The 25,876-nt window shown below is 38.8% G+C and overlaps 1 protein-coding gene across 1 annotated transcript in view; it reads left to right on the top strand.

Moving 5' to 3' along the window:
• Scamp1 (secretory carrier membrane protein 1) overlaps positions 1–25,876 on the top strand; it is a gene marked incomplete in the record, with an annotated part of 124,326 nt that overhangs the window by 14,929 nt on the left and 83,521 nt on the right. Inside the window, 1 exon segment of the mRNA XM_013514889.1 lies at positions 16,395–16,472. Coding sequence (XP_013370343.1) covers positions 16,395–16,472 — 78 coding nt within the window.

Raw genomic sequence — 25,876 nt, 5'->3', positions numbered from 1 at the left:
AGCTGTACAGTTCTACCATACATTTAAGAACATTTCTATCACTCCACAAAGAAACTCATACGTGTTAGCAGTCATTCCACGTTTCTGACTTTTCCAGGCCTACGTGACCAGTGATACACTTTCTGAACATTTTATATCAGTGGATGCATGCAAGCAACTATGACTGGCTTCTTTCATTTCACATCTGTTTAAGGTTCTTTTATGTTGTAGCATGCATCAGGATTTCCTTTCTTTTTATTGGTCAGTAATATTCCAGTGTTCCAAGCTGGATCTGGTGACACATGCCTATAATCCCAGCGGTCATGGAGGCTGAGGCAGTTACTGCTGAGGCACTAACCTAGCAACTTAGTGAAACTGTCTCAAAATGCAAAAAAAAGAAGGAAGGGAGACAAAAAGAAAGGAAAGAAAGCAAGGAAAACTGGAGGGAAAGAAAGGAAGAAGAGAGCAGAGCATGCTTGGGATGTAGCTCAGTGCAAAGGTCCTATGTTCAATCATCAGTATTGAAAAAAATCCATTGTATGGGTGGACAGTACTACATTTTCTTTGTCTATTCACTAGGTAAGGTATACTTGTGTACACTGCCCCTTTTTGGCTGAGAACATTGCTGCTATAATCCTGCTATATTTTTGTACAAGTCTTTGTGTGGACATGGGCCTTGATTTTCTTCATATATGTAGGAGTGGACTTGGTAGGTTATGTGGTAATTGCCAAACTATTTTCCAGAGTGGTTACACCATTTTACATTACCTCAAATGAAGTCCGAGAGGATTCTAATTTTTTGCACAGGTGACACTTATCTTTTTATTCTAGCCATCCTAGAGGGTGTGAAGTGAAGTCTCAGTTTTGATTTGTACTTCTGTGGTGGTTGACAGTGTTAAGCATCTTTGTGCTTATTGGTCATCTGTCTATCCTTTTGAAGAAGTATTTGTTCATATCCCTTAACCATTTTAAAACTTTGTTACTTGTCTTATTATGGGGTTGCAAGAGTTGTTTATATATTCTAGACACAAGTCACTTAGATACATGATTTGCAAAAGTTTTTCCACTTCTGTGGACTGTATTTTTACTTTCTTGATGGTATTATTTGCAGCATGAACATTTTTAATTTTGATGAAGTCCAGTGATCTTTTTGTCTTTTGTTGCTTGTGCTTTTGGTGGCATATGTAAGAAACTTGCCTAATCCATTTTACATTTGAGGTAATGTAAAATGGTGTAACCACTCTGGATGACAAAGATTTACATCTACATTTTCTTCTAAGTGCTTTTTTATGGTTTTAATGTGTGCATTAGAGCTTTGATTAATTTTGAGCTAATTTTTGCTTATAGTGAGAGGTGCTGGTTGTCTAAGTTTAGTTTTAAAATATTTCTTAGGGATTTACGACAAATAGAAATTTTGATATCTAAATCTCCAGTTCTTTGCCCTACTGATTTTTATAAGAAGTATTGTATTTGGTTGCTTTAGCTATTCTTCTTTAGGCTGCTGCTGCTTTCTTTTCTCTTTTTGAGTCATGGTCTTGATATTTGATGCCCAGGTTGGCCTCAAAATTCCTGAGCTCAAGTGATCCTCCTGCCTCAGTCTCTTGTGTAGCTCGAACTGCAAATACACATTACTGTGCCTGGCTTTAAACATCTTTTTTGATGAGTCTTCATGTAATTCATGTAGCTAAGATGCTATTGGTGCTGTAACATAGAATATGAAATGTGGGGTAACAGGATCCCTTGACCTCAGTAGTGTCTCCTGTCACTTGCCAGTGGATCATTAATTTTTCTGCCAGTAGACCACCATATTTCTGTTATAGTTACGTGATTATTGTGTATTGAGTGGATTCAGGCTTATTCGAGCATTGGCAAGCAAGGTATGTTCCTCATTTTTGTCAACCATTATATTTAAAGCAGAGAGTTTGCCAGTTTAACAAGTCTTTATATTTGTTTAAAATTTTGTCTACTTATTGTGACTACAGTAGAGATTAAGAAGGTCTAAATTCAGTTGTTTCCCAGGGATTGTACTGTTGCAGTGGAACAGGATTAGGTTATTTATTTAGCAAACATAAATAGAGCTCCTGAAGTCATCCAGACATTGTAGTAGTCACGGAGATACGAAGATGAGAAGTCTCTGGTATCAAAGAAACCACCCTTCAGTTGGGAAACGTAATGTGTGATAAATGCTTTTTTGGTTAAGAAGCAGAAATAGCACATTTCTCATGTTGCAGAAACAAAACTTCCTGAGGTGGCACTGCCCACACTGTCTCAGAAGACAAAGAGGAATTTCCCACATTGCAGCCTATGATCCTGAAATGCAGCAGCTGAGGCAGAAGGCATGTGTTTTGTTATCCTTTATCTGTCATTTCTATACAGGGAAATTCAGACATAGGTTAATTTTTCTAATTTTACTCAGTAATAGCAGAACTTGTACTAGAACTATTGCATTCATTGTTTTAGTATGTCTTAAATCTTTGAAATGGAAAGATAGGTTATACTTTCTTAAATTTTCAGTTAATCACAAGTAGAGAGCTTTTATTCTTGATCCTTAACTTCTTGGTAGTAATGAGAACAGCCTTATTATCATTTACTGAGCATTTTTGGCGGGCAGGAAGTGTGCCAAGCATTTCACATGTCGTAGCTCACGAACCATATGACACATTTTACGGTTAAAAAACTGAAGGATGAAATACCGTGTTCATAGTTTGCATTTTCTTATATTAGAACTGAGGTTTGAGTACAGGTAGTCAGTTTTCCAAACAATCAAGACAAGTAGCATAAGATGTGAGAGCTGCACCTGACCAGGGCGAGTATCAGATTTCCTCTTTTTTAAAGAGGAGACAGAGTTTAGGTGACTCCTTCAAGATGTTCTGCCTGGAGTTTCTGGTTTCTCCGTGAGTGCTTTTTCTATTGCATAGTACCCGAGACACCACAGTTTTGCATGCTAATCTTGAGATTTTAACATGTGACATGTTGGCAGATGTGCTAGGGAGTGGGTCTATAATATATGGCTATATATAGTCATTGGCTTTTATGTGATTAGACTACTGTTCAGCTCTAGCATGGTCTAGGAAAAAAGCAGAAACTTGAGCTTTATTAGTCCCATAGATTGTTTACTAAGTCAGTTTCTCTAGTTCTAATTGAACATGACAGTATTCTGCTGGGTTAGGCTATTTGAAGTTACATGCAATATTGATTCAGAAATGTCAGATTTGATGCGAGCCTTTAAAGACTGAGCACCCAAACCAGAACCCAAAAGCCACTTCTGTATCGCAAAGTGCAATAAAATTAAACCGGAATACTGAGATTTTAGCTTAGAAAATACAACTCATACATTAGTATCTTTTGTCTTAAAAGAAAAACACAATAACAGTTTTCACTAAAACAAACAGCTTTTTATTGAAAGGTAAAAGTTTGCATTTGGCCTGCTTTTATGCACTGTTATCCAATGCTTGGCTGCTGGGGCAGTGCTGGGGCAACTTGGCTTTCATGCCCACTGCGGTACCGTGCTGTATAGTTTCTCTGCCAGTGGTGAGATCACTGAAAATACCGTGAGGGTACTCAACCCTGGAATGTTTGGTAAAGAAACCAAGATTAAAAATATAAAAAAGTTAATTATGCCAGCTGTGAAATTTTTACTTATTTCATTTTTATTTGAAAAAAATACCTTTTTCATCATGGTCTTGTGTTTTAATGAAATATAGCTGTGAAGTTAAGTGGTATTACTAAAGTGTTGGCAAAATATCCATGGCTTAACTAATGAAGTAAAGATATAGCACTAATATCTATTCCATAGTTATTACTTAAACTCTAAAGAATGTCTTTACTTGCTACTTAAAAATTAATAAAATACAAGAGACTAGTACATTGCTTTTAAGTTGATAAAATAAGATTATCTTAGAAACATTCTGTGCTAGAAATGCAAATTCTCAGTCAGCCTCCTCAGACCTGAATTAAAAACAAGGTACACTCAGAGTGGGGCTCACCATCTGGAGTTTAGCAAGCTCCAGGTTCCTTCAGTGTATATTGACATTTGAGAGCCACTACCCTAGAATAGACCTAGTTATCAGTTGAAACAATTTCATTTTGGCTATGTTGAAGAGCAAGAAAAACATTCTCTTGCCAGAGTATTGGAATTATTTATAAGTAATCAAGTTAAGCAGTGTCTTTTCTTGTTAAAATTGTTATTGTGGTAAACTTTTTATTTTTAATCTTCATTGTGGTACTGGGGATGGAACCCAGGGCCTTCACACTGGGCTACATCTCTAGCCTTTTTACATTTTTTATATGAGACAGAGTCATGCTAAATCACTAAATTGCCCAGATGGGGTTTAAACTTGTGATTGTCCTGCCTTAGCATGTGTCACCCTGCCTAGCTACCTTTATTTTTAGTCTGGTAAAAAGAATGTGTGCTGACATTTATCTTGTCACCAGCTCATACTGGGAGGTTTATTTGAGATTCAGGCAGCCTGAAGAGAAGAGATGCAGAGGTATGAACTGGGTTAAACATCTCTTCTTCAGCTGCTTAGCTCGAGTCCATCTGTTCAGCCATTCTTGGGGCCCCTAGCCACCTCAGCCCCCTAGCCAGCCCATTCTTTCAGCAGTCCTCATCACTTAGTCATCACTTAGTCCTTCCTTGCACCAATTCTTGGTCACTTAGTCTACGTTTATACCAAAATACACCAAGGTGGTCATGTGCCAGTAACGACCTTGGTTATGTAAGTTCTTTACACTGGCCAGCATGGGCCTTGGCTATAGAAGTTATATATATATTGGGCTATTTGGACCTCTGTTTACACAGAATCCACCATCTCCCAGATCCCCTCTCTTCATAACCAGAACCACTTTTGCATTTTTCTGCAGCATTGGAAGACCTTGATTTCATATTTTGTTTCAGACATACTAAATGACCTTAAGAAAGCTTCCTGACCTCAAAACTATAACTTCTTTCTCTGAAAAATAGAACTGCACAATCTACTAGGAGGGATACCATATAATCTGGTAAATAATATAAGACATAATATAATATCAGAAATAATATAAGGAAATAATAATAATATCGGAAATAATATAAGAAATACTAGCTATTTACTAGGATATTGAAAGAACATTCCCTATTGTTGGGAGCGGCTGGAGCTGGAAATTGTTCGTGTGTGTGAGGGCAGGACAGAGCCAGGGTGCCTCAAGCAGTCAAGCTACCTCAGGCTTGAGAAAAAAATCCTGCTTGGACAATTTCAGTCCTTAGTTGCTGGGCAACATTGCCTCTTGTGATACTAACTTTGCAAGAGCATAAATAAATGCCCCTACTGTTGTTGTGCAGTCCTCTTGCCCATCAGGTAAGAGGTCACTCTACCTGACCCCAGCTTTGTCTCTTGTCTTTATTTTCCTCATACCCACTGACATTCCTCCCTGGGATACACTGAGGGACTGACTTGTTCCTTACACTTGGCACCGGAACAGGATACCTGGTGAGAGAAAATAAATGGGCAGTGGGTATGCTTCCCAAGAGCGTGCAACAAAAGTTGGGGAAAAGCACATTAGTGAGAGCTAGTATTCAGCACTGGAGTGCATGGTGTTGGCACATCAGATGTAAAGCGTGGGGATACATGTTCTCTAAAGCTAGAAAATATACAGGCTTCAAAGAAGCCAAAAGAGAGAGGAATATTGAAGTGCAAGTAGAGGCTCAAGACTCTTGGGGGTATGTGTCTGTAGAAGTGTTCGTTGCATGTTTGACTCCTGTATTTAATTTTCTGAATGTGGTTTGGAGTGGTTTTGTAACCATAAAGGATTTGGCTCAGAACATTATGTTAAAATCAAGTCCCAAGTCTAAGTGGAACGTGGAGGGTGGAGCAACGGCACTGCCCATAGAGCCTGAGCCCTCTAGCTAGGTGCAGTTTAAGAAGGAAGGAATGGTGGGGGCCAAAGGGACTTTTTCCCAGCAGAGAAGTGTTTCCCTGTGAACTCTGTCTTACAACACTCCATGGAATTGACTGAGCCACAGGCAGCTATGCCAGCCTTTTCAGTTCAGAGAAATTTTACTTTGTCACAGATTGAAACTTCCACCTCTCAGAGAGAGAGCCATTTTCTCTGTCTGCCTTGCAAATGGCACTGAAAGAAGCCAGATGGACAGGGGAGCAAATGGAGGGTTTTCAACATATCTACCTTGTAACTGAAGTTCAAGTCCCCCCAAATCCAGGACAAGTTATACATCGTTATGAAGCTGTACGTTTTAAAATCCTAAAAGAGTTAAAACAAGCTGTTGCTACTTACCGCCCTACTGCTGCCTTTACCTTGAGTTTAGTAGAAATTCTAGGATAACAGATTGCGGCCCCAAATGATTGGGAAGGAATAGATAAAGCATGTTTAAGTCCAGGTGATTACTTGCTGTGGAAAGGAAATTTCTTTGAATATTGCACAGACGAGATAGTTTGAAATGCTGTTCACAACATAGCTATTACAAAGAATATGTTAATTGGGGAAGGTGCCTTTGCCTTTGCTATCACAGTCAGTGAACCTTTGAATTGCCAGCATATGAGCAGACCAAGACAGCTGTCATGAGGGCTTGGAGGGAACTTCCTTCTGATGGGGAGGCATCCCTCAATTAGGCTTCTTTTTATCAGGGTGCTGATGAACCTTTTCAGGATTTTGCCGCACGCTTATTACAGGCTAGTGAGAGGATTATAATACAACAGAAGCTAGCAAACTAATAGTTCAACAGCTGGCCTTTGAAAATGGAAATAAATGGTGTAAAGAGGCTTTAAAAGCCCACAAAAAGCAGACCATGTTGCCAGAGATGATTCAGATTTGTGTAGATATTGGTCCCTCGTGTTCAGGGGGCTGCCTTGGCGGCAGCTATTACTCAAACTATTCAGTCACATCCTGGAGGAAGAAAAAAAAAAACAAGGCTGTTTTCATTATGGGGATGAAGGACACTTTGTCCGGAACTGCTCTGTTGCACCGATAAAGGCAGCTCAGCCATTATCAGTCTCTTCAGCTAAACCCTCAGTCCTTGTACTAAGTGTCAGCGAGGGTATCATTGGAATAATGAGTGTAGATCTAGAACTGCTGGGAAAGTCGGCTCTTTCTGGGAGATCTCCATTGGAGATTGCCTCAGCCCCATCAAGTAATGGGGGCTGCCTGGATGGCTGCAGTGGGGGACTAAGTGCTGGGCACATTCAGGTACTTGGCGTGTGCTCCCTCCTATCTCTTCCCCTACCCACTGGACACCATGGGCACTGATGGCTGGCTGCTCTGTGGCAGGGAACACCCTCCTGCCTCATTCTCCTCTGCCATACCCCTGTCATGTGGGAGCTGGGCTTCGGGCCATGCCCCTACAGGCCCAGCTGCCATGATGTGGGGATGCAAGTGGACCCACAGTACAGTGCATCGGTTCAGTGTGTGCTTGGGTGGCAGACGCTGCCACGCAGGACCCGGAACCCAGAAACCTTGGCCACCACCATGTGGGAGAGGTCGCTGCCAGGCACCAGACCAGGCAAGAAGTACCTGCGCTTCCAGCAGAAATATGGCTATTATCACTGCAAGGATTGCAGCATCTGCTGGGAGAGTGCATATGTGTGGTGTGTCCAGGGCACAAACAAGGTTTACTTTGAACAGCTTTGTAGAACGTGTCAAAAATCTTACAATCCTTACTGAGTGAAGGATATCACCTGTCAGAGTTGTAAAAGAACTAAATGTTCTGCCCAGTAAGAACTTTACCACGTAGACCCCAAACACCCCCATTATCAAGACCTGTGTGCGAATTGCAAGGGCAGGTGCCTGTCCTGTGATGGCGCTGTACTTGGAATCCAGGCAGAAACAAAATATCCAGTGCCCAGAGCAAAAGCAGCAGCCAACACGGCCAGCTACAGCGGCAGTAACTGCTGTGCAGCTTGTTGCAGGGGCGGTGGATAGTGGAGCCCATTCCTGAGAATAAAGCAGGACTGCTGAGGCCCTGCCAGCAACTCGCCCAGCCCCAAGGCAATAAAATAAAAGCTATAGCCAGTTGCTGCCAGAGTCGGAAGTATTAGTGCTGCTCTGCCCAAGGCCATGACTGGGGGCTGCTGCCTCATCACATCTACGCCCTCCTGCCTCGATGCTAGTGGCTGCTCCTATTCCCCTGCCTACGGCACCCGCCCCCAGCTCACTCTTGCTCTGGTCTGGGTGCTGTAGAACACACTGGGGGGCCAGATACAATGGGGGACAAAGAGGCCAAGGCCTGGGGCAGGGATGGAGGAGGCCGTCCAGGGAGAAGCTGGCAAAAGACTAAAGCTAGATGGGCATGGGGAGGGCAGCAAGGATGGGGATGAGGAGCTGTGGGGACATGCAGGGACTTTGGTCAAGAAGCAAAGGAGACAGTTGTGGAGGCTGGCAAGTCGGCATGGGAATGGGGCATGAGAAGCCCCAGGCAGCCAGGGGAGTTGCCAGTGGTGGCTAGTCAGTGCCCAGGCCTTGGGGAGGAAGGACAGGTCCACCCAGTGGCAGCCCAGCCATGTCAGGGCTGTGCTTGCTGGCACTGCACGTGGCAAGGGCAGCGGCAGGGCCAGGAGGGTGACACAGGGGCTGAGTGGCTGGCACCCAAGGCCCAGCTGACCCAGAAGCTGGTGGGACCTGGCAGCAGCGACGAGGAGCAGGGAGCAAGGGCTGAGCCCCTCATGACCTTTGTGGCAAGTGTGTCCAAAGCAGAGGGGATGCTTATGGTCACCCTGCTGGGGAACATACAAGACCTGTTCCCTGAGCTCTGTGGCTTCCTGCAATATTTTTTGCCCCCAGGTGCTGTGCCAGACAATAAAGCAATAAGCTCCTGTTTAGTGTTGACACTTGCCAAGGAGTGTCCGGGTATGAGTGGTTTTATTCAAACATAGTGGTTCTGGCCAGTAGCTAAGTAAGAGAAGATTCCCTCTTGCATCAACCTGATCCTGCAGTTAGAGTCTATCTTATGGATAGATGCACATTTTATGTTTTGGAATTTTTAGAGGTCATTAATTTAGCTAGCCAAACTAAGTTGAATGACCCTTTTCAAATACATCCCAAGAGTCTTTATGTGTCTACTTTTAGACATCTCACTGATCCTTTTAAGAGGGATCATAAAAATGCCCTGATAATTAATTTCTTTGAAAGTGTACAGAAAATGGAAATTATGACAGAGACTATTAATTTGCGACAGGATTCAAAAATCACGGAAAGTAGCACATTGTCCTGAGGCTTGAAGAATATTTGGCCTTTAGTCCTAGAACTCACAAACCAACTACCATGTTTAGTCACAAGAATATAAAATTAAATGTATACAGATGACATAGAAGTAGATTAGAGAAGCTATAAAGTGACAGTAAAAAATTTTTTTCTTTACAGGTATTAACTGGGAGGATTCCACTTAGTACTCCTAGGTTAAAACATCTTTCTGATAATAAAAGCAATATTCTTACTTATGGCAGGATATGGTAAAAATTGTTTCTTGAAATTTCAAGATTCTCAGAAAATTAGCAACGTAAAACTTGCAGATGCTTTTAAATAGAATGTGTCAATTACCTCAAACTGTTCAGATCAATCTAGAATGATTTTCAAACTTTATTTGATAATTTTAATTGGCTCAGTCTAGATTGTGGGCTAGTTTCTCTGCTGTTACTGTCATTATCCTTCAGACAAGTTAATTCAGTTTGCTTCTGTTTTCACAGATGGGCCATACTAGGTTAAGGGAGGCTATATGACTTCCTCTTTCAAAATATAGGATACAGGTTTCTCACTGTTTGATCAAAACTGAATCACAAAAACAAAAGGGAGAATCATTCCCTCACACTTCACTTGGCAACATATAGTATTAAATTTTAAAAATTTTACAAAAGATGGAAGTACAACAGCAGAAAGACAATTCAGTCAGGTAAAGAAGAAAAAGTTAACTTGATTTCCAGGATAAGTTTGTGTTTTGCTAGAGCATGCTGTCTGGTTGTATCATGAAGCCAGATCTGGAGGAGAAGTTGACAAGGATGAGGCTAGATTCAACCTGGGGCCTATTGAAGTAACTGACAAAATGGAAATCTAAGGTCTAACTAGGTGATAGAGTATATACACACTATATAGAGATAACTGAGTATATAGAGATAACTGAGTATATAGAGATAACTGAGCTGAAAGTTACCAGTATTCTTCAGACAGAGTAAAATACAAAATATGTATATTCATTATAGATAAAAGATTCTATTCCTTCCAGAATTTTTCTGATAAGAGATATCGGCCAATTGACAAACCAAATGTTTGTATAAATTATAAATTTCTAAAATTATAATAGAGTTACTGTAATTTAATTTGGTCAAAAATATATTTGAGTGTACTCTGACTTTGTAAAGGTATTTGTTCTGTGTACTTGTTTATGTGTTTGTCATTCTGTGAACAGCTGTTCCCCTTTATTTTGAGCTCAGCAAATTTTATCATTTGTTCATAATGCAGTTTGGTTTATAGACTTAAAAGCATGCTTTTACTTGAGTTACCAGCTGGTCTGAGTGATATCAAAATTGGCTTTCTCACAGGTCATCAAAACATTTAAGATAATTAACAAAAATTCCTTAGAGTGGTGAGAAATTGTTGGGCAGGGCTCCAGTTGGTGAATAGAGGAGTGACCAACCTTTATTCAGTAGTAAGGAGTCACCAATGATCTCCAGAGTCTCTTGGGAGATACCCTAATAATTTGGTCATTTTGGTCAAAAGATGAAAGTTTTCAGGAAAAATAAGTTTTTCTCACACAAGATGCTCTTAGTATGAAACTAAATTAAGAAACAAAGGTTTTCACATGTGTTTGATGATTCATTAGTGTTAATCTCATGGTGTTTTAAATGTATTCATGATTCCAGATGTACAGGTCTTCTAAAATGTAAAACAGAGATTGTTTATTATGCTAAGACTTTGCTTTCAGGTTCAGATTTCTGCCTTTAAGAAAAACTTGTGGAGTACATTCTGTTAAAGTACAACTAATTAGGTAAAAAGTGTCTTATGTATTAGATAGAGATGATTGGTTAAAAGGGTTATGTTATGTCAAAATGAAAAATTAGGTATGTTACAAAATGTTATCATGATTGTCATCTAGCAATGTTATGTATGATTTTGGTACCTAATTGTAATATAAAAATATGTAACTATATCTGTTAACATTCTATAGGGATTCAAATATTAGGATATTTATGGTTAGAAAATAATGGTTCCATTTTATATTCTAAGGTGTTTGATATTCAGACAAAATAGTAATATTAAACTTACTACTTCCATTACAGTGTAATGTCATTAATCTTCTCTTCTGGATGTTTAACAGCTAAGGTTTGGAGACCAAAAGTTAGAGCAATAGATTGGGCTAAGAGTATAGCCAGTATTTTGGCTCTAGGCCTCTGAGGTCAGTGAGGACTCAGGACATAAGAGAACCTCTGCTGTGACATCCTCTGACTCAGTTGAGTCCCTGATTTTCTGATTAAGGAGACTGTGGAACCACAGAGGAAAGTGATTCTACGATGTGTAGTGTGCCTAAGGGTAGTCAGGAGGAGAAAAAAAAAAAATCTCTCAAGCTTTCACAGAAAGGAAGTTGGTCAAGCAATGGCTTCGACTCATCCAGATGACTGACACTGTCAGAAGAATCTAGAGGTGCTGCACTTGGTTCCAAGATAATTTCCTGAGGAGATTTACCTGACCTTGATAGAAAGAAGTTAATTTTTATTTATACAGGTCTCACTTAACTTGGTCTTAAACATCCAGCAGAAAAGTATAACCACAAGATATATAAATGCAATACTATAGTAGTATGCTGGCTGTAGAAGGGTCAAGTCACCAACAACTTCTGACAGTTGCCAGCTAGACTGGTAACTGATCATTGTTACGGGTTTTTGGACTGTATTCTTCAAGCACAGTTTTTCCAGCTTCAACTAAACACCCATCATTTACACACAAAACAGAGGAGAGAGAGATGCTGGGAGCGGCTGGAGCTGGAAATTGATCAGGACAGAGCCAGAGTGCCTCAAGTAGTCCAGCTACCTCAGTCTTGTGAAAAACATCCGCCTGGACAATTTCAGTCCTTAGTTGCTAGGCAGCATTGCCTCTGGTGATACTAAGTTTGCAAGAATATAAATAAACATCCCCGCTGTTGTTGTGCAGTCCTCTTGCCTGGCCTCTCCACCTGACCCCAGCTCTTGTCTCTTGTCTTTATTTTCCACATACTTGCCGCCATTCCTCCTCAGGGTACACTGAGAGACCGATGGCTTCCCTACCCCTTACTACTAAAACTTTCAGCTTTATTGGATTCTCACAGTTTAGAGGACTTAGGGCTTCTTAAAAACTATTTACAATCACTAAACTAATTTAGAACATTAATTAGACAATTTGGAGAGATTAGTTCTTTCTTAAATATAACCTCACACTTGGCATATTTTGTTTGTAGTCTACTGCTTTGTCATCAAATACATGCTACACTAGGAGAGATTTCAAACAGATTTGAATTAAGTTTGGTTCACTTAAAACAATGATTTTATAAAATTGCCAGTTAACTTCAGCCTGGATCATACAGAAGGAAACAAGTATGTTTTTACTGCAGTAGTTGAAAATAAAAAATTGGCAGAATTATTTCATTGTAAGATCTCTTTCATACTAAGCCATACCTTATTACTTATTTGTTTATTAAGAATTTGGGGTGAATTTTACTTGAGATAATTGGTGTGTGAATTTGAAAAAATGAGAATTGGGGCCCATTGTGTTTCTGTAACATTGGAGAGGATGGCTGTGAGGACATGTGTCGATTAAGTGTATGCATCTTGATGACCCTGTGTTCTTCCTCCCTCTTTTTTTCTTTTGGAATTAATTTTATTCTGTATTACTGAAGAACATTTTGTAGTTCCAGAGTAAAAGCTATAAAACAGGCAGATTGGGAGAAGTCTTGCTTTCAAGCCTGTCCTCTCTCTTCACTGTTTTCTTCCTCCCCTGCAGGTAATCATTGTTATTAGTGTTTGGCTTATTCTTTTTTTCTAAACATTCAAGTAAGTACATACACACTTACTATCTTTCCTCTTGCTCAGAAGGTAACATCTTATTTACATTGTTCCATGTCTCTTTACACTCTGTAGCAGTGTATAAAGTGTGATAGAAATATAGTACAGTGACTGTCTAAATAAAAAATTTATTACATTAAGACACATTGCCATTAATCTTCTTTAGAGTACTTCCCCTTCCTTCAAACACATTTATCCCATTGTTCTTTCTGAAGCAGTTCTGGAGGTCCCCTTTTGAGTTTTTAGAAGATAGATGTGATCAAAAGTACTGAGTGCTACGATGGAGTGACATCCAACAGTATGGCAGGTATCTTAATTACTTTTCTCTAAGAAAAAACACCTAACACCCAAAGTTAAATTAGTTTATTTCAGCTCACCGTTTATAGAGGTTTCAGCTTATAGTCTGGCTCCAAGGCAGGGTGGCATGGCAGAGGGGCATCATAGAGGAGAAACAGTTCATGGCAAGCAGGGCAGGCAGAAGGCAGCAAACAGAGAAGTAGTGAAGTAGCAGCAACATAATGGCAGATGTTGCCTTTATATTCAGGCTGTAAACCTGTTGATTGATGCCATCCACACCCAGGGTCGGGCACCCTTAACCCTAGCGTCACATACCCTAGATCCAGCTACCTGTGAAAAACCTCACCTATGACCCCATGAGGCTTTAAGTGGACATCTAGACTCAAGCCAAAACAGCATGCTCATAAAACCTTATAGTGTGTCCTCATCCAGTGGATCCAGCACCTTGTGACTCCTGGCTTGTCCTTAAAGTCAGAGTGATCATGAAAGGCAAATGTTTTGAGTCCATCCACAATATGGATGCATGTCATAGTAGCACAACTAGAGACTCGAAAGAAGACTTCCATAATTGCTTGAGAAAGTGGCAAGAACAATGGATAAGTGTGTTCAAAGAAAGAATTTTGAGGGGAATTAGTGGCAGTGTATCTTTTGCTGTAGTAAAGATTTTTTGAAACATTCACTATTTTTGATTACACCTTGTATACATCTCATTATACCATTTTACAGCTGCATAATATCTGTGCAATACTTTGTCAGGTTAGATGTTCCATCCTGTACTGATACTTAGGTTGCTTCTAGTCTTTTGCTTTACAGGGAGTATTTTCCCAGTATATCTGTGGAATAGATTCCTAGTAGTGAGATTGTGATTCAGAGGATAAATACAAATTGTAACAGTATTCATTTCTCTTAATAGTGCATTAGAATTTGTTTCCTTACAACTTTCTCAAGAGTATTTAAGACTTGTGGATGTTTTGCTAATCTTATAGGTAAGAAATGTGATTATATCAGTATAGTTTTAATTGCCATTTCTCTTCTAATGAATGAGATCAAATGTTTTTTCATTTGTATGTTTTGAACTGTCTTCATTACTTATGCTCATTTTTTTCAGAAAGTATTTCTTGGTTATTATTGTTGGTAATATCTTGAAGAATTACTCTGAGTATTTCTCTGTAGGGGTAGTAATAACCATTGATGAAACAGTATCACTAGGCATGTACAATGTAAAGAAAAGTAAAACAGAAGACCTGTTTCTTGATTCAAAGAAATTAGGACCTAGTTTGGATAAAGCAGACTATGGTGAAAATCACGGTTGTGTGAAACAAATGGTAATGGAGATCAATATCAGGAGCATTGGGATCAATACCAGGAGTTGTGGGAGCATTTAGTTTAGGGTAGAGTGACTGGGTAAAAGGGAGGTTAAGAGAAAACAATTGCCTCGTGGATAAAGTGATACTTGAAGTGAATGTTTAAGGAAGAGGAAAGATTGCTTGGCTAACCCTTTGGGTGAGAGTATTAGAATCAGCTTGAGGAGGCAAACAGAGAGTGGTGTCTGTCTGAGGAATCTTGGGTTTCTGGTTCTGTGGGTAGTGGTGAGAGCTGATCTCGAAACTGCAGCTGGACTATCTGATAATCAGGATTTGATGTACGTCTCTGTCTCTGCTTCTTGCCCTGAACCTACATCAGGTTGACTGTAGCAATGCCAAGTTGAAACATTTGATTAAAAGAATGTTTCTGATTTTCTTTTTGAGGCATGCATCGCCTCTTGATAATCTCCCCACTCCTTACAGGTTTAGGGACACGAGAGGGGAACTCCAGGGAATGAATAGAGTTATTTCATTCTTTCGTATTCATTTTATTATAGAATAAGCCTAGAGTCTTTATTTATTACTTTTCTATTCATCCTTACTGCTTGCTTTTAGCCAAGTTCAAGGCTCCTTGTGTAGTAATTTGTTTCACTTGGCCAAGGGAGAAGGATATGCCAAAGTGGGGGTGATGTGAGGGAGTTGACAAGGCTGGCAAAGTAGGCGAGGCTTAGGCTGATTTTGTTTTTCATTTTAAGAAATACGTATTTTTATTTTAGAGTTAGTGGAGAGTCTAAAATGTGACATGGGTGGACAGGAAAGGGATTGGAGGAAAAGAATGACAGGATTAGCTTTGCATTTTTGAAAGTTAACTCTGATGATCATGTTGAGGAAGTGGATTGGAGAAAGTACAGTGTAAGTAGAGAGCAGTGATTTCCAGATCAGCAGAAGCATTATTACCCGGGCACTTGTTAGAAATACAGGTTTTTTTAAAGCTCTACTCGAGGTCTACTGAATCAGAAAGTCTGGGTGTGATGCAGCAATCTATGTGTTGTTTGATTCTTATGCATGCTAAAGTTTGAAACTAGAAATATGAAGGCCAGTAAGGGAACATCGCAGTTGGTAAAATGCTTTTCACATGAATTACATAGTTCATTTTGCTGGGATATTCATTATATTTGTGTTGTACATTCATAATCAAAAAAATCTAGGATTCTATGACTTACTTTATGAAAGCTCAATATTGTAAGATTTGAAAGGCTAGGATAGTGTGCTAGTGCATTATACTTGGAAAAAAGGTGACACGCTAGAATCATGTGTGAAAATAAACAGAAGTTGGAGTGGAATAAAACAAATGAGAGGCACTTAATCTTGAATGCTCTAGATGCTGGCTGTGTATGACATCACTTTGTAATGTGGTACTTCAGGCTGAGTTGAGAAAACTGAAGAAGTTATAGAAAGGAGGAACACAGATTCTTTTGTGGAACCCACAGGAAAGGAGGGTGGCTTCACATACTCTATGCAGCTATTAGAAGGCTGCCTCCTTTCAAACTGTGGAATCACTAGCAGCTGATTTGTATCTATCGTAGTTTTTACTTGCTTTTTTTTTGAGGGTGTGAGATTTGTAGTTTTAAATGTCACCTTTGTGTAAATTGGACTGAGTACATCTGATAATCTCCCATTGGTTTCCTCTGTTAGCTTTGCTGGGTGACCAAAAGAACAGATAAAGCAAATGTCATGTAAATATAACATACGTATCTTAAAGGATAAGTAATCTTCTTTTTTCCTTCAAATTTTATTCCAGGATCCATCAGTTACACAGGTGACAAGAAATGTTCCACCAGGACTTGATGAGTATAATCCATTCTCGGATTCTAGAACAGTAAGATTATTCTTAATTAGACTACTTTAAAATGTATAAGTGAAAGTTAAGTAGAAATTATAGTAATTAAGGTTTTTTATTTGATTGGTTACATTTATGTACAACAAGCTGTTAATGTTTTAGAATTCAAGTTTTTTGTTTGCATTGTTATTTTTAACATAAAGGACTCAGTAGTAATTGAAAATTCCCATGTTGGTTCTAGTGAGACACTACCTACAGTGCTGTGCTGGGAAGTATGTGTGTTCCTTACATACACATTTTCTTCATGGTAAAGTGGGCAGTTCGTTTTCACAGAGTGACTCTGGAACTGTGTCTTGTTGTTTATGTGGTGGCCATTTGAATCAGTCTGTTCTTTAGGACCTGTCTTTTGTGATGGTGAACCGGAAACTCTGGAGCTTTACCTGGTCTAAGGAAACGTATTCTTCCCCTCAAAATTTAGTCTTTTTAGACAAATTTATGTGTTTGCAATACATAATTACATTCATAGTGGTAATGGTATACATATATCCTAATCATTTAAACATTTTTAAAAATTAGTACATTATCATACATAATGATCATGTTCATTATAGGAAATTTGTACCTGTACATATTATATCTTCATTCTGCTTTTAAAATACATCTTAAATATCGTAATCATTTTAACTTCCCTTTTTTCTCCCCTTCTTCTCTCCATCCCCAGACTACCTTTCCATATCTACAAAGTCCCCCTCCCTGTTTCCTATCACCTCTCTTTTATTTTGCTTTTTACTTATGTTTTGGATTTCTTATGTAAGAGAAGCCATGTGATATTTAACCTTTTGTGTCTGAATTATTTAACTTAGCATTATGGTCTCAAGATGTATCCATTTTCCTACAAATGATCCAAATTTATTCTTCTTTATGGCTGAGTAACACGTGTATACAGATTATCTTTATCCATTTGTTGATGGGCACATAGGCCTCTTCCAACATTTATCTGTTATTAATTGTGCTCCTATAAACATGGATAGGCATGTATCAATGTAATATGATGTCTTTCCTCTTTGGGGCAGATTCCTGGAAAAGGCATAACTGTGTCAAATGGAAGTTCTATTTAAAATTTTTGGAGGAATCCTTGAAATACAGTCTTGGCTTGTAAAATGTAAGGGTATGAAAAAAAATCTAGAACATCAGCTTGCTGTTCTGGATGCATGTTAATAAGAGCACATAATGAACTTTCTTACACTATCATTCTGGTCCTAGTCTTTTGCAGTTAAATCCTCTTTTTAAAGTTTTTTTGATGATTCTATTATGAACCAGATTTAGGAACTATTTTGGTAGAGTCTGTTGAGAATTATCTCCAAATTTTCTCTGGCAAATAATTTTGTTCTCATTATTTGTGTCTTTACCTTAGACATCACTGTCATGAGGTCCCTAGTTTTAAACATTCTCATCTCTTAAAATGTTAGTCAGTACTATCTTTAGCAGCACATATGCTAAAATGTTAGTTATCCTCTTCTGAAGTTCTTCATTGTGTGCTTGGATCTGTATATCATTATAATGATTCTTAATTGTTAATCACCTGTTCCTGATACTTTTTTTGCAGTTTGGAAAATAATTCAAAAGGATAATGCAGTTTTTTTTTTTTTTCTTGTAAATGTCTTTAAGGTGTATGATATTAACTCCGTTAGTTTTAGGAAGAGCTTTGTACAAAGTTATGATAAGAATTATGTAGTGTTTGGTCTTCCTAGTTCATGTTACACAGCTTCTAAAACTCTTGGAATCTCTAGATATATGACAGTCAAGTGGTTTGGTGGCTTGGGGGTTCTAGATCACTTCTGCATGGGTACTGATCATTGGAAAATTCTAGCTTGATGAGAGGGTTGGAACTTTAAACCTGTACCCTAAGAAAAGGACTGGAGATTGCTTTAATCATCAATAGCTGGTAATTTAATTAATCATGCCCATGTAATAAAATACCAAAGGAAGGGGGGTGTGGGGCTAGAAAGAGAATGATGGCTCTGGGGCTGCTCCTCCTCCGTACTTTGCCTTTATATCTCTTCTTTTTGGCTGATCCTTAATTATGTCCTTTATAATAAACTGCTTATAGTAAGTTGACTGTTTTCCTGAGTTCTGTGAGTTCTAAAAAATTATCAGACATGAGGGAGGGGTCATGGAAACGCAGTTTATAGCTAGTTGGTTAGAAATGTAGGTGATAACCTGAAATTGGAGGCTGGTGTTTAAAGTGGGGCAGTCTTGCACTGAATCCTTGACCTGTAGGATCTGTGATAGTCCCAGGAGATAGTGTTAGAATTGAATTAAATTGTAGGACATTCAGTTGGTGCCCATATTGGAGTATTGGGGTGTGTGTGTTGTGGGTAAAAATGTCCAAAAGTAAAAGCATTAAAATTAAAATGAAATTTTAAATTTCACTTTATTTCAAAGCTCTTTTTTGCTTTCATTTTGAGAAATATGTATTTTTTATAGAGCTAGCAGAGAGCCTCTAAAAATGTAACATGGATGGACAGGAAAGGGTTTGGAGGAAGAGAATGACAAGATTAGCTTATATGTAGCAACTGTATTTAAGGCTGGGGTCACTGAAGTGCTTATTGAGCAGGTTGAACCATGTGAAATTGTTAGCAGGTTCTGGGGTGCTGGAGTCTCCTGGAGGTGGTTTCTAGGTTTTGTCCATCCTGAGCAAAGAATTGGTCAAGACAAGTGCAAACGGTAGCAAAGCTTTATTAGAGAGAGGATAAGGAACAGACTCCACAGAGTGATTTTGGGCCCAGTAAAAGTGGGAGTAAGTTTTAGGAGGAAGTCCACATGCAGGGTTTTTGGGAACTGTTTGCATGAGTCCTAGATTTTTGTAGTTAACAGGTCACACCTACTTACACAGCCAGTTTTGCCACACCCTAATCTGCCAATTAGTAGACCTTTCATTTACAGTAAATTAGTGCTGTGAATGTGTGAGAGGGTACAGTTTGGTACTAGTTGCTGAAAAGAAGAAAAACGAGCTAGCATGTTGCACTGCACTCTGTGTAATGTTAACATGATTTCTGGCGAGTGGAGCTAGACCCCAAGACTGCTTTTAAAGTTTGCCAATAAAGAGAGGGGGAGGGCTGGGGAAGGTTATATAAAAGGAATTAAGACACATTATGTACATGTACTAACTCTCCACAGTGAGTGTAATCATTAGTATGTAACATAAACACATACTAATAAAAATAAGAATTTGAAAAAAGTTTGCCAATAAAAAATGAAAAGAGATTTTCATATAATTGTTAAAAACATTGCTAGCAAGATGTTTAATTTTTCTATAGTCACAGCTTTGATTATTCTTGTCTATGGTAGCATTTTTTTTTACCATATTGTCTACTTTGCCATGTGCTTTACTTATACCACCTTATTGAATTCTTGCAACTACATTCAAAATGAGTATTTTAAACTTCCACTTTGCTGATAAAGAGTCCAAGACACAGGATGTTTAGTAAGTGGCAAAGTTGATTTATGAACTCATCTTTGTATTCTGTGAACCTTTTGTTTTTTGTATTTTGCTTAGATCTGTCTTTTACAGATGGATGCCTAAGGAATGGAAGATTTGTAGTCCTGGTCTTCGAGAAATTTCTCATCTAAATTGAGATTTTAAAAATTATATAAGGAGAAACAGAGAAGATATACCTAGGACAATTGAAACATAAACATATAAGTTACAGTCCTAAATGTGGAGACTTCGCATTCATGGAAAGGTTTTTCTGGCTGGGCATGGTGAAGTATGTCTGTAATCTCAGCACTCAGGAGGCTGAGGTAGGAGGATCGTTGTGAGTTCAAGGCCACCATGGGCTACAAAGTGAGCTCAAGGCTCACCTGAACTGCATAAAAGCCTCAAAAAGTAAAAAACAAAAACAAAAACCAAAACCAAAAAACTTGAATGTTTTTATAATTTACATATTAATTCACTCTTTATTATAAGTTCAGAGGAGACCTTGTAGCGCAGACTGTCACAGGAGACCTTACAGTGTAGACTGAGCCCATTGGCAGTGTCATGAGCTGTTGAACATGGGGGTGTGGCCAGTCTGTATTGAGATGTGCCATAAAAATGAAGAGTAGTCATGAGTTAGGAAGTAGTATTTTTTGTTTGATTTTAAAGTGCATTTCCTTACTGGATTATGTTGTACTTGGTAGGTAGGTTCTCTGGCCTGGTCTTTAAAATCTAATGGATAAATTACTAAAGGAATTATCCCATCCTTGAGAAGTGATATATATTTATGGGGAATGTTTCTTTATAATTGGATAACAAATTGTTTGGTTTTAGAGATACTGGGGACTGAACGCAGAGCCTTTTCATTGAGCTACATCCTCAGCTCTGGCTCCTTTATTTATTTTGAGACAGGACTTTGCTAAGTTACTGAGTTAACCAGAATGAGCTTGAATTTGCAGTCTTCTTGCCTCTCCTCCCATAGTGCTGGGATTGCCGGTGTGCATCATGATGCCTGGCCAGGTAATAGGTTTAAAAAATTTCTTTGTGGTGCTGAATTTGAAGCCTCTAGGTGAGTGTTTAACCCCTGAGCAATACCCCAGCTCTCACTAGGTAACAGTTTAATGCCTATTAGAATTACATTTTCACTAGTTTCCACTGCTGGTGGTGGTGCTCATGGCTTCAATCTCTACTACTGAAAAAAAAAAATTTTTTTTTTAATTTAAAAAAGAAAGCAAATGATGCTAGTCACAATGCAATAAATCTGACAAGATTTCCATGCTGGATATTGAAGGGTAGGACACTGTGTGGACGAAGTGCAGCAATGTGTTGCGAATCCTTAGGGACATTTTTGGGGTCTTATGCTAGCAGCTGCCATGTGTGATTTGTCTCACCCACAGCAGCAAGATCTGTATGTCTGTACTGTGGAGGAGAAAAGTCCAGGTACTGGTAGTGTAAGGGATGCCCAGTGGTCATCCCTGGCCATAAGAATTAACATGAAGCATTGTTGTATATAGGAAAGAACTGCTGCTAACATAACTCAGGATGCTATGGAGACAGAAAGTCGGAAGCCCTGAATTTTAAAGTTGGCCCTAACACTAGTTGGTAACTTTAGGCAAAGCATCAGACATCTTTGAATTTTTGAAAAATGTGATGCAGTGGAGACAGGCAAATGATGACCAAAATGATTTTTGATATCATCTTTTGAATACCAAGGATGGGGCTTTTAGCTCTAAAGGCTGACTGTGCATATAACTGTGTATAGTAGTTTACCTATTTTTTCTACATTTTTAATTCCTGGTTTTATGTTCTCTTGTGCATTTTCTTTCCCCTCTGCTTTTTAGTCTTGTTATTCTTGAAGCTGTCCTTACCTAGCTTTTCTGGACCCAATCTTTGTTTCCAGTCTCATTTAATGATAGCGTTGCCTTCTATCCTCTTAGTGTTCTTGACTAGAAATACCTGATTCTTCTTGGGCTCAAATAGCTTCTTTTCCTGTATTTTAATCAGTTACCACGTCCTGTCACTTCTACCCCCCAAGAGATACTGCCTGTCTGTTCTTTTCATTCCAGAGTATCCTAATTCAGATACCCATGAAATAGTATGATGGCCTTTTTACTTAGTTTCCGCCAATCTCTCCTTCAGACCACTTTATGGCATTGTGACTAGAATCATTTGCTTTCTTTTTTAAATTAAAAAAATTTTTTTTTCAGTAGTAGAGATTGAATCCCGGTCCTTCTTACTGATGTATGTTCCCAGCCCTTTTTCATTTTTTTTTGGTTTGTTTTAATTTTAAGACAAGGTCTTGCTAAATTAAGGCCAGACTTGATATAAATCTCTTTCTTGCATCAACCTTCCACAATGCTGAGATTACAGGCATGCAGCACCATGCCTATTTTAGAATTGTTTTCTGAAGACAGGTCAGATTATGTCATTTTAGAAATTATTATGTGTTGTGTGCTTAGTAGTTTGCCATATGGGGCTGTGCAGGGCTTAACGGCTACCTTTTTTATTTAAAAAAAAATTCTTTTTTTTCTTTGGAAATTAACAATGGTTATTATATTGCATGTTGTTATCTTCAAAGTAGATTCTCAGATTACCAGATACAGGCATGCACGTATCTTTTTTTAGAACAGTTTTAGGTTTACAGAAATGTTGAGCAGAAAGTACGGAGGGCTTCATTTGCTTCCGCAGACTATCTTGTTAGTCTTCTCCTCTAACGTGGCTCTTTCTCTAACCAGAGTCAGGTATTTATAAACTCATGGTCTTGGTGAGACCACCTCCCCTAGGCCTCCTATTCTTCACATGGAGCCAGGAGACACTGTGTGGGATCATAATGCCTGGCTTTCCTAGGTTATCCTCACCCCTTTTAGTGGGTCAGGATAAACCCTGAACAATGGGTATATTCATCTGCTGTGGCCATGTAACAAATCACAAAGGGTGACTTGAAATAGCACAAGTCTGTTTCATGAGTTTTGTAGGTTAGGAGTCTGGTCCTGGTCTGGTCACAACATAACTAGGTCCCTTACTTGGAACTGCAAAGGCCATGATTGAGGTATCTCTGCTCCATTCTCATATAGAGCTCTGAAGGGGCAAGAATCTGCTTTCCAAGCTCCTTGAGCTGTTGTGGGTATGTGACTGAAAGCCCCAGAATTATGCTGTCAGGTAGACACTGCCCTCAGGCCATAGATGCTGTCTGCAGTTCCTAGAAGCTGCATAGTTCTTGTCATATAGGCATTTCCAATATGACCACTCTTTTATCAACCCTGGGGAGTCTCTTACTCTAATCTGATAGTACAGAGACTAGGATTGTGCCATTCCATCTCTCACCATATTCTGTTGGGCAGAAGCTGACTATAAGTTCTGTGTGCACTTAAGCAGAAGGTGTTATTACAAGGATGTGAACACTAAGAAGGGAGAATCATTAGGGTTCACTTTAGGGTCTGCATGCCGTGCTGGAAATAAGGTGGTACATTAGACCAAGGACTGTGTTTCTTTATCTCTCCACTCCTATGTATAAAAGGGTCAAAGTGGCCAACACTGGGACACTGAGGCAGGAGGATTGCAAGTTTGAGCTCAGCCTGGACAAGTTGAGAATCAGTGAGATCCTCTCTTAAAATACAGTACAAAATAAAAAAGGAATGGGGATGTAGCTCAGTGCAAAGGCCCTGGGTTCAGTCCCCAGTAACACACACACACACACACACACACACACACACACACACACACACACGTCCAAATGGAAGCCCAAGAATACCTAATTCTCCCTACGCAACACTCATCTGTCCTAAATTTCTCAGGGAAATCTCACTAATTCAATCTCAATGAGAAGCCCAGACACCCAGGGTACTTCTCATGCCCTGAGTTTTAATTTTTATGGTGGTGTGCACATTTCTTACTCTTTCCTTGTCTGTTTTTCCTTTATTTCTGAACCTTTCCATTGTGCCCTGTGGAAGTCACAGTATGTCTTAATCAAGTCTCCTATAGCCTAATATGCCTCTCTGAATGTTTTATATTTGCTCTGTTGGAAAGTGGTCCTACAATGAGTATACTGCATCTTGGTCCATTTGGGCTACTATTAAAAAACACCTAGCACTGAGTAATTCATAAATAACAGAAATTTATTGCTCACAGTTCTGGAGGCTGGGAAGTCTACGATTAAGGTACTGTCAGGTTTAATGTATATCAGGTGAGGGTGCATTTCCTGGTTCATATGCTGCACCTTCTTGTGGTGTCCTTATAGCAGAAGGTACAAACACCTTTGAACCTATTTTGGTAGGGTACTAATCTTATTCATGAGGACTTTTCCTTATGAGTAAATCACCGCCTGTTGCCTCCTAAGGGTGTTAATTCTTAAAACCACTGTATTCAGGATTAAGTTTCAGTATGTGAGTATTTGGGTGACACAGACATTTACAACATAGCATACTGTTTCTTCTGTGGCCTTCTCAAAAACTAGCTGCTTTTTATCATACAGTTCTCAGACACCTGAGCATAAAAGTAAGGTAGATACTGTTTCTCGTTACTGTTTCCAAACATCCTTTTTCTCATCTGAAAAATCCCAACCTTTATATCTCATTATCATTAGTGTATTAGTCACCTTTCATGTTCCTGGGACACAGTAACCAACACCTACAATTTAAAGGTTTAATTTGGCTTTTGGTTTCAAGAGATTCAATCCCTGGTTGTCCGGCTCCAAGACAGAACATCATGGTAGAAGGGTGTGGTGGAGCAAGGGTCCTTAGTTCATGGCAGCTGGGAAGAAGAGCAGGGGAGCAGTGCCAGGGAGGTATGAACCAGAGACAATATGTATTACCCAAGGCAATGCCTCTGTGACCCACCCAGACCTCTACCCATCTCCTGGGGCTGATCCCAAAGCCAGTCTAGTTGACACTCCAACCTGACCATCACAATCAGATTTTAATTTGGGTACCATTGGTCATTGTGGCTGTCATATAGTGATCCCTGAATTTAGTAGCCCTTCCTTTTACTTTTTTATTTCTTGATTTTTTAGTTCTTGATTCACCATAATTCTTAACACTTCCTGTTTTTTAATTTAAAAATTAAAAAAACTAACAACCATGAAGACAAAAACAACACAAAAACAAAAAAATGATACATGATCTCAAAACAAAATGATAGGAATTAATAGTAGTTGCTACATTACATACTGTTACCTTCAGTGAAGTTGCTCAGTCCACCAGACATAAGAATGTAAGATTGATCAAACAAAGACAGTAACAAGTAATTAAAAAAAAAAAAAATTGGAAATAATGCAGAGCTTCACCATAGAAGATGGTAGGAGTTCAACAATGGTTCTTATACTGCATATTGTTGTTTTCAGATTGGTCATTCTGATTACCAGATTCAAGCGTGCGAAATTGGTCAAGAAAAAAGAATGTTTTAAGCATTGACTTTTCCTTTCAGTAAACCACAGACATCAGCAATATGCCTATCCCAGCTATCCTTGTATATACATATAAATTTTGTTTTTCATTTTAAAGAGAAAACAACCCCAAAATAACAAAAACAAATACATAAACAAAACAGCATATGGAACAATAAAAATAATACAGAATTTCAAAATATGGTGATAAGATATTAACAGTGGTTGTTATATTACATAATGTCATCTTCAAAATGGTTGCATATATAACCAAGTACAGGCATGCAAGATGAATCAAACAATTACGCATTAACAGTTGCTTTCAATAAACCAGCAGATAGTGGTAGTACAGTTATCCTAGCTAACCTGTGTATCCATATACATATTTTTTTCCCTTTTCCTTTTTTCTTTTTCTTTTCCTCTCCATCCCAGTTGCTTCTTCCTATTTGAGCAGTTTCTTTTCCCTTTCACAATATCTTTTGTACCTTTCAGATTTTATTTACACTTTGTTTCCTATAGTAGGGAGAAAATATGATGTTTATATGAGTGATTCTGATTTATTTCACTTGTGAGTATGGTCTCCAG

This window comes from Chinchilla lanigera, unplaced genomic scaffold, assembly GCF_000276665.1.
Source record: "Chinchilla lanigera isolate Chin_1 unplaced genomic scaffold, ChiLan1.0 scaffold00024, whole genome shotgun sequence".
Taxonomy (NCBI): domain Eukaryota; kingdom Metazoa; phylum Chordata; class Mammalia; order Rodentia; family Chinchillidae; genus Chinchilla; species Chinchilla lanigera.
This window is presented reverse-complemented; position numbering and strand designations above follow the sequence as displayed.